The sequence below is a fragment of the Nothoprocta perdicaria genome, unplaced genomic scaffold, assembly GCF_003342845.1.
Source record: "Nothoprocta perdicaria isolate Ctin4 unplaced genomic scaffold, notPer1 scaffold_451, whole genome shotgun sequence".
Taxonomy (NCBI): Eukaryota; Metazoa; Chordata; class Aves; order Tinamiformes; family Tinamidae; genus Nothoprocta; species Nothoprocta perdicaria.
This window is the reverse complement of record NW_020455701.1, coordinates 178,648-187,456: the sequence shown is the minus strand read 5'-3', so window position 1 is coordinate 187,456 and position 8,809 is coordinate 178,648. Positions and strand designations below refer to the sequence as shown.

General features: G+C 65.1%; 1 protein-coding gene across 1 annotated transcript in view; it reads right to left on the bottom strand.

The window, feature by feature from the left end:
• The window catches only part of MEX3A (mex-3 RNA binding family member A), a 9,119-nt gene extending 360 nt beyond the window's left edge, over window positions 1-8,759 (bottom strand). The window contains exons 1-3 of the mRNA XM_026046655.1: window positions 8,146-8,759; window positions 1,930-1,949; window positions 3-791 (exon numbers count right to left, since the gene is read on the bottom strand). Coding sequence (XP_025902440.1) covers window positions 3-791; window positions 1,930-1,949; window positions 8,146-8,759 — 1,423 coding nt within the window. The remainder of the gene's footprint in view (window positions 1-2; window positions 792-1,929; window positions 1,950-8,145) is intronic.
• Between the last annotated feature and the right edge of the window lie 50 nt (window positions 8,760-8,809).

Here is an 8,809-nt window from a genome sequence, read left to right as displayed (position 1 = left end):
GCCGGCGCTGCCGGAGCGCTGCCCCTTGGAGAAGAGCACGGACACGGGGTTGGTGTTCTCCTGGCCGGCCCACATGGGCGCCCCCGACTCGGGCACGCCGTAGTAGAGATCTTGCTTGTTGACGCCGTAGTTGGGGAAGAGGTAACCGTAGTTGAAGTCGTTTTGGTCGTTGAGGCGCGGCGTCTCGTAGACGGGCTCCACGGAGCAGTCGCCGATGCAGCCCAGGCTGTTCTGCCGGAAGGTGGAGAGGGGCTTGCAGCCCGGCGCCGGCGTGTGCACCCGCCAGGCCTCCGAGTAGCGGTTCTCCATGCCGGAGTCGGGGCTGCTGGACAGGAAGTCGTTCTCGTTGTTGTACTCCAGGATCTTGCCCGTCCGCACGGCGATGTGGGTCTCGATCTCCTCGCGCGCGCGCTCCACGTTGCCCGGCGCCCCGGTGATCTCGAACACGGGGTCCCGGTCCCGGCTGGGCGTGATGATGTAGGTGTTGGTCTGCTGCTGGATGCGCTTGATGGTGGCTCCCTTGGGGCCCACCACCAGGCCCACCACGCGGTAGGGCACCCGCACGCGGATGGTCACCTGGCCCGGCAAGGTGGGCGCGCTGCCGAAGGTGGTGCCGGCCTTGTTGCGCGACGCGCGGATCATGGAGAAGTGCTCGGCCGCGGAGATGATCTCCCGCCGGGCCATGGCCACGTCCTCCCGCCGCCCCGTCACCATGAAGACCGGCTCCTCGCCCCGCACCGGCGTCTTGATGTACGTGTTGGTCTTGGCCCGCAGCGCCTTGATCTTGCAGCCTTGCAGAGCGGGAGAGAGGGGAGAAGGAAGGCGGGGAGGTTAGAGCAGGGGGGCCGCTCCCGCCGCCCGCCCGCCCCGCGGACCCCCGCGTCACCAGGAGGGACCCCAAGCCTGGCAAGCGGAGCCCGCGCTGCCCCGAGGGAAAGGCTCCCGGAGGTGCCAGTCCGGCAAGGGGCCGGCTCCGAGGAAATCTCCCTCCTTGCCGCCCCGCGGGGACGTCCCGAGGGAGACGCCGCCCCTCTGGAGCGGCCAGYGTGCCCCGCACTGCCCCTCCAGAGCCCCCAGCGCCCCCAGAGCCGCTCGGAGCCTCCCCCTTCTTCCCGCCCGCCGCGGGTCCTGGCCACGCCGGCACCGCGGTGGCAGGAGCGAGGCCCGGGGGGTCGGTGCCGCAGGCGGCCGTGGCCACCCGGAGCCCCCGCCACACGGCCCGGGATGGGAAGGGAAGGGAAGGGAAGGGAAGGGAAGGGAAGGGAAGGGAAGGGAAGGGAAGGGAAGGGAAGGGAAGGGAAAGGAATCCGCCCCACATCGAAGCAGGGGGATCCTCCGTGGGCTTCTCGCTCCAGGACGCCACCCTGCCGCTCGCCCTGCTCCTTGCGGCTCACAAAACAGCTTCTGCTCTTCCAAAAAAGGCAAGATACTTTTCCGTGTGCCTCGGCTTCCGATTTTCTTTTTTTCTTTTGGAAAAGAGGGATTTTGCAGCCAGAAATGCGACACYGGGCTCCTAGGTGGCACTAGGATGTCCCCAAGGGATCCTTACAGATATGGTGCGTGGCTTCCTAAACCTTCTCCCATTGCTCCCAGCACCGAGCTCGTGCTCAGGCCGGGGCATCTTTGTCGGGAAGAGGCCACCTGGCTCCAAGCTCGGGTCTCCAGCAAAACTCTGGAATGTGATTGCCCAGGGCACCGYGCTTCTGCCAGGCGCCGGGATAAGGGGAGCCTTGTCCCGGTTGGCCAAGCGTTGTGCTGTCCGTGGCYGGACGGCCGAGCCCTGCCGCTCCTCTGCGCTGCCCGAGCTCCGAGAGCAGCCCTCTCCCTGCGTCCTCCCTAAACCTGCGCCCCGAGCCGGGCTTTGCCCCCGGGCACATCGCAGGTGCCCAAAGAGAATGGCTAGGCGAAAGTCACAGGATCAAGGCTCACCCAGAGGAATGGGATGAACCCTGAAGGAAGGCGGGATAGAGCCTAAGGAGTGACCTAGGCCACCGCGCAGGCCTGGCTCTGTCCCCTGCCCGTCCTGGCAGACCTGTGCCCTGCCCTGTGGCACTTGCTCCAAGGAGGGGATTCCATCCCAGGCAGACGCCGTGAGATGCCACCGTTCCCCAGGGACAGCAGGAAAGGTTTGCACGGAAGGAGCCAGCATTGAGCACCCCCGCTGGGAATGGCTTCCGTGTGTCACCGGGAGCAGGGTGACGAACCCGTCCCCAGCGGCAGCACGAGGAGCTGGATTTGGGCTGCATTCAGGTGTCGCCTTTCCCAAGGCACGGGGACACCGGACACAGACGGGGCAACGGACACGAGCCGGAGCGGCGGGAAGCACCACGGTGGTGGCACCAAGGGCTGKGCCAGCGGAGCGGGGACGGAGGGCTGGGGCTCCACGCTGGAGACACACGGAAAGGAGCAGTGACAAGGAAGCCACGGGGACGAGGGCCAGTGGAACACGGGYGGGAGAGGGCGTTTGGAGCGGGAAAGGTGCTGGAAATCATGGGAGAAGCCGTCGAGATCCCTCAGAGCCAGGGGAGGAACCGGGCGAGGGGGGAGGCAGGAGGAGAGACCCCCGGGAGGCCCGAGGGAGCTGGAGCGAGGCTGGAGCCGGAGCGAGGCCGGAGCTGGAGCGAGGCCGGCGCGAGAGGGGGAGGGAAGATGCGGGAAGGGACAAAAGGACGCGTGGAGCAGCCGATGGAGCGAGAGGGAGGAGAAGGAGGAGGAGGAGGAGGAGGATCTCCTGCAGACAGGAACAGCAGCTTTGCCCAGATGGACAGAGGGGGACCCTGCGCTTCAGCACGGGAGAAAACAGGGAGAAAACAGGGAGAAAACAGGGAGAAAACAGCGGAGCGGCTGGGCAGCCTCAACCCGGGCGGCTCCACCAGCTCCCAGGGCAGCCGCGTGTCTCCCAGCCCCTCAGCCAGGCCGGGGCTGTGGATCCGACCGCCGCGCTGCGCACCAGGCTGTGCCCGGACGGGGATGCCGGAATGCCGGAGCGCCGCGGGACGAGGCCCCTCGCAGCCGCCCAGCGCAGCAGCACCGCCCTAGCGGCTCCTTTTTTCCCGTGAAATTGGCCCTTTATGCTTATTTCAACACAAGGTTTTCCTCGTGCGGGAATTTGGAAGCGACGCGCAGCAAGCTGCATTGCTCGGTGCAGCGTTAAAAGGGGAGAGAACTGCTTAGTGGGTGGTGGTAAAAAGGGAAAACTAGGAGAAAAGGACCTGTAGGAACTATAAGAAAACACAACTTTGCTGTAGTGCTCCGCTCTTTACGCTCACACACCACTAATTGATCCCTGGCAGACCCCGGCCAGGTAGATYTTTATATTAGGGAGAGAATTAAGCCCCTTCTTCTTGTGTTTCCACCACGTAACTACTATTATGCTATTTTTTTCCCCCAATAACACAGATCTCAAAGCATTTTGCAAAGGAGGCCGGTAGGGATATTTCCTCGCCCCATCCCCTTCTTCTTTTAGCTCCGTTGAACTCCGTGCCACCGGCCTCTGTAAAYGCATCCGCACGCCGGCAGAGCGACCTCGAGCTCCGCCGCTCCCCCGGGCGTGGGGGGAAATCGGGGGAGATTCGAATGCAGGCAGCCAAATTCGCCCGTTTTTTACCCAGGCACTAGGTGTGAACAAGGGTTTTTCCCTTTCTCCTTTATTTCGAGGCTCCTTCACACTGCACCAGTATAAATTACACCTCTAAATACCCCACTTAAGACATTTTGACATTGCTGGTGTGGTAGAAAAGAGCCTGGGGGCAAATTAGGACTCAGTCCTTTTTTTTTCTTCTTTCTTTCTTTTTCTGTGCTAGTCATAAAATTAAAAAGGACCATAAAATAAACAACCATCAAATCTCTCCGGGAAGGTGGGGCATTCCTCTCCCATTTAAGATGAAAGCCACGCTAAAAGACAAGCACACAAAGAACATCGCAAACAAACCCCGCTGAATATCTGGGGTGGGGGGAAATTTTGCTGCATTGAATATCTGATGAAAGGGGTGTCAAAAAAAAAAAAAAAAACCCAAAACACGAATACACACAAAAGGACCACAAACAAACAGCTAAATCCCTGGCACGGAGTTTTTATTGTGCGGAGAACGGGGTTTTATTGTACGGAGGATGCAAGTTGTGTTTGCAAGAAAGGAGGGCGGGGGGAAAGCAGTGCGCCATGGAAAGAAGCCGCCACTTTGGGGCAGCGGTTTTGGCTTTCCCACGTAGTGACGAAAGTTGTTTTGGGGGGAAAAAAGCAAAAAGCAGCCCCCTCCCGCCGCACACACACACACAAAGCAGCAGCCCGCGGCGGGGCGGGCGGCACGCGCCGAGCTCACGCGTGCGCGGGGCCGCCAGCCGCCCCGCAACCGGCGCGGCCGCCAGACAAAGGCAGGGCAGGGGGCGGGAGGCAGCGAGGCAGGGAGGCAGGGAGGCCGCCCGCCCTCGGGCGCTTCCCGCTGCCCTACATTCGGCGCCCGCGAGGCTCCTCGGGGCAGCCGGCGGCCGCATCCCATGCGCTGGGCTGCCTTCGCCCCTGAAAATTCCCTTTGTCTCCTCCCGGAGCCGCTCTCGCCTCCCAGCTCGGCTCCAAAGGGATCCCGCTGGAGTGGATCCCGCCTGGCGCTCCCCGCGCCCCAGCCTCAGTGCAGACGGCTCCACATTGGCACTTTCTAAGGATGCGAGGCCAAGCTCCCCTGCCCTCCCGGGTGGTGCCGGCGGCACCCGCACCTCTGCCGCGGCGCCCCGGGGGCCTCGCGCCAGCGTTGACGCCCAGCGAGCAGCATCGCGCTTCCCGCTCCTCCTGGGATGTGGGGCGGGAAGGTGCTGCGGCCGGCGCATTTTCTCAATGGAAAAGGACTATTATTAAACGTGGAGCGAGTTAGGAGCTACACAAAGAGCCCGAGCACCTGGGGCGAGCGGGGCCTCCTGCTATCTGGCTTCACCTTGCCAAGACAGAGAGATTTATGCGGAGCTCTCCTAGTGCACAAGCTCCTTCCCAGTGCCAAGGTTGGGAGATGCTCCATGGCGGGGTGTCACCGGGTGCAGGTGACAATGGAGGCCGCGTGGATGCGGAGAGCTAAACGGAGGCTCGCAGGGAAGGCAGCGGCAGAGGGACCGGCCACCTGGTCTCCAGCGCGCAGCCCACGCGCACAAAGGAACGCGCCCGCGCCGCCCGCCCTCCCACGAGGAGCGGATTGGAAACGGCCACAAAAGTCAATTCTGCACCTGATCCGCACCGAATCCGGGCGGTTTCTGGGGAAGAACCCGAAGGGTTCCTGTTGCTTTCGAAGTTTGCAGAGTGAGCGGCCAGCGCGCTACCCATCCGGGCAGCCTCCGCCCTGCCCCGCGTCCCATCCTCTGTCCGTACGGCTGCACCCTGCGTTGCGGGAAGCTTTTCCTTCCCAAGTCACCATCTCTTCACAAACCACCCTCCAAAACACTTGGTGTTTTGTTTTTGCACCCGGGCAAACTTGCCCGCGTCGCGGCGAGCACATGCGCGATCCTGGGAAGTGACTTGGAGGGAAAACGCCCACAGGTGGGCGATGGACACGAGAGCCCCGCGCGCCGCACGCGCCCGCATCGCTCCACGCCCAGGGAGCAGCCGCGCGCTCCACACCAGAGCTCCGGCCCCTCGTGCTCCCGGCTGGAGCTCGCGCCGTGCTCCGGCCAAGGGGGAAACAGCCCACGGGAGCGGCGGGACGGGCGCAGACAGCCCCGCTCCTCAGCCCGGCAGCAACGGGGGGACGCGTGGAGCTTGTCAGGACATCCTGGCCTCGTCCTGCCTTTCCCAGCTCGCTCCCTTTCCCTCCAGTTCCCACAGTCCTTGGCACACCCCAAAAGCCGCCCTCAGGGCTGCACTCTGGAAGCAGCAGCTCCGGGCAGCTGTGTGCCCACTTGCCACCCAGTTCCTCCATTTCCTCCTCCCAGTCACACCCCAGTTCCCCCTTTTCCTCCTCCCAGTCATACCCCCATCCCAGCAGCTGCAGATGCTCCGCTGGAATCCGCGCGCGCCCGGGAACTTCCCAACGCGCGCGGGGCGGACGCTCCCAGAGCTCCCGGCCACAGCAGCAGCCCCCAAGGCGGCCGAGCATCCCGCAATCCCCCGGGAGCCGCCTCCACAAGGAAACCTCCTGGCAAACAGCGCTCACAACCATCCCCATCCAAACACATGGGGATCGAGGTTAAGGAGTGCTGAAGCGGCTTGGCGCCCTCCTGGCAAAGCGAAGGGCGCTCCTGGAGCAGGTAAGCTGTTCCCACCAGGAGCAAATGGGCCTCGGATCCAGGCCTCCTACGTGTGTGCGGTTCTCCAAGTTACGCTTTCCAAGATGGGAAATGCTATTTTAAAAAGAAGATGAAGGCACCCGCTGGTTCATCAGGTCAGAAACACTTTAAGGTCCAAAAAAAGCCAACTGTGACTTCAATTAAAGCCTCGCAGTGGATTTTATTCCAGTATTTGACATTTTCCCCTTTCTTTTCCAAGGTGTTCTTCACAAGTACCCCTGGAAACACTCATTTCCTTGGGAAATGAGCCTGCAGCAGCCCCCCGGCAGCTCCAGCAAGGGGGTTGATGCCAAATCCGCAGCCTGGGGGCTCCGCTGCGCTCCCCGCACAGGCACCCTGGGGCGCACGGCCGCCCTGGGAAGGAGCCGCGTGTCCGGAGGGCTCCGCACCCRGCTCTGCCGGAGAGGAGACCCTCACGAGGTGCATTTCCAGGCAGACGCAGGTTCCACAGCCAGAAGCAAGGGCCGTGGCCGGGTGGGCGCTGCCAGAGCCAGGCCCAGGCCCCAGCCCTGCGATCCAGCCTGCTGGACCCGCTGAGCCTGGCGCGCTGCCCGGCCGGGGCTCCGGCCCGTGGGCGCGGGGGGGACCCTCCTCCCGCACCCCCGCRTCCCCACGCACACACAAACATGGTGGCAGCGCTCCAGCTCGGCACGCTCCGCTCCATCTGTCCGCGCCTGAGCCGCTGCCGCGTCGCCGGCGGATGCGAACACACCCCCTCGCCTCGACTTCGCCGGGGAGGAGACGCATCCCCGGCACGGCCCCACCGTCCCCCCGCCATGCGACAGGTCCCCAGCCGGGTCACACAAAGGGGACCCCAGGTCCCGAATCGCCGCCCTTTTCCTGTCCCGCGATGAGCCGAGGCCGGAGGCCGCCGCGGATGAGGCCCGGGCGGGAGCCGCCGGCCCTGCCGTCACCCCKCTCCGTTCCCAGGGGCCGGCAGCCAAGCGCAGCAGATGGGGACACAGGGTGGCTCTGCCGGGGGGACAGCACYGGAGCGCGCGCTCCCGCCGCCCGCGGCCCCCCAGGGCCCTGGTGCGCTCGGAGCGGAGCCGCGGGCGCGAGCGGAGCCGCCGGAGGCCCCATTGTTCCCGCAGCACGTTCCGGCGGAGCRGCGCGCGCGGCCATCCGGCTCCCGCTCGCCCCGCGCCCGCATCCGCCCCCGGAGCCCGCAGCACCCGCGGGCCCCCACACCCCTGCCAAAGTGCCAAACTCCCCGCGCCCAGCGGCGGCTCGGGATGCGGAGCCGCGGCCTGGCACCCTTCCCGAGCGGCAAGTTACTCGCTCAGAAAGAGAGGGGAAAAAAAAAAAACAAGGAAAAAAGCCACTTAGCCACATTATTATTACACACCCCCGGCAAAAAACTTCTCACCCTGCAATGGTGATGGGGGCCAGTGCCCGTGCCCTCCCCCAGCTCACCTCGCCCCCACCCGGGGCGCCGGCGGTAGGCGCGGGGTGACTTAAGAGTGGGTGTGGTGTGTGTATATATATATATATATATTTCTATATATATTTCTATATATATGTGATTTCTTCAAAGCCCTCCTTCATTCCAGCTCGCTCCGAGCGGGGCCGGAAAGGAGAACAAAAGCATCGCTGTGGCGGGGCGCGCCGGGGGGGCCCGCGCCGTGTCCCCCCTTGTCCCTCCACGCCCCCCGCGCCCGCAGCACCGCGGTGCCCGCGGCCCCGCGCAGCGCCGGGTCCCGCGGCCCAACCACACCCCCCCGCGCCGTTTTCCCCTCCCCGCCACCCAACAAAGGGGATTTTCCCCCCTCGGCGACGCCGAGTGTCGCCGGGGCGGAGGGGGGGACGAGCCCGGCTCTGCCTACTCTTTAACCCCCCCATTAAAAATAATTTGGGGGCGGGGGGGGTTAATAAATGTACATTTCGCGGCCAAGCGGCGGCACGGAGGGGGGGTCGGTGCCGCCGGGCGCGCACATTCCTATGGACCCCCCCGGCCGGGAAGCGGCGCACACCCCCTCCACGCCCCCCCCGAGCAGCCCGGGCCCCGGCGCCGCCGCCGCCTCCCGCTTTGTCCCCCGGCCGGCGGCGGGAGGCGGCGGGGGCGGCGGAGAGTGGGGGGTAACAAAGGGCGGCGGCGGCGGGGCAAGTTTGCGGGTGGGAGGGGGGGAAGTTTGCGGACCCCCCCCCGGCGGGGCGGTCCCCGGCGGCGCGCGGGGCGGCGGCGGCGGCTGCTGCGGCGGCGGCGGCGGCGGCGGCGGTGGCGGCGGCTGCTGCGGCGGCGGCGGCGGCTGCTGCGGCGGCGGCGGCGGCGGGTTGTTGTTGTTGTTGTTGCTGTCCTCGACGAGCACCACGGCCGAGGAGGAGGAGGAGGAGGAAGGCTCGCCTAGCCCCAGCAGGCAGAGCTGGTCCAGGGCGAGCTGCAGCGCCCGGTCATCCTCGAGCAGCGCTCTCTCTTTGCCGCTCCCACCGAAACAGCCTAAATCGCCGAAACCGCCGTTCCTTTCCATTATCCCTGGTACTACCAAGCTAGGCATGGCTAACAAAGACTTGAGAGGGGGGTTGGGTGCTGGTGGTTGGTTGGGGA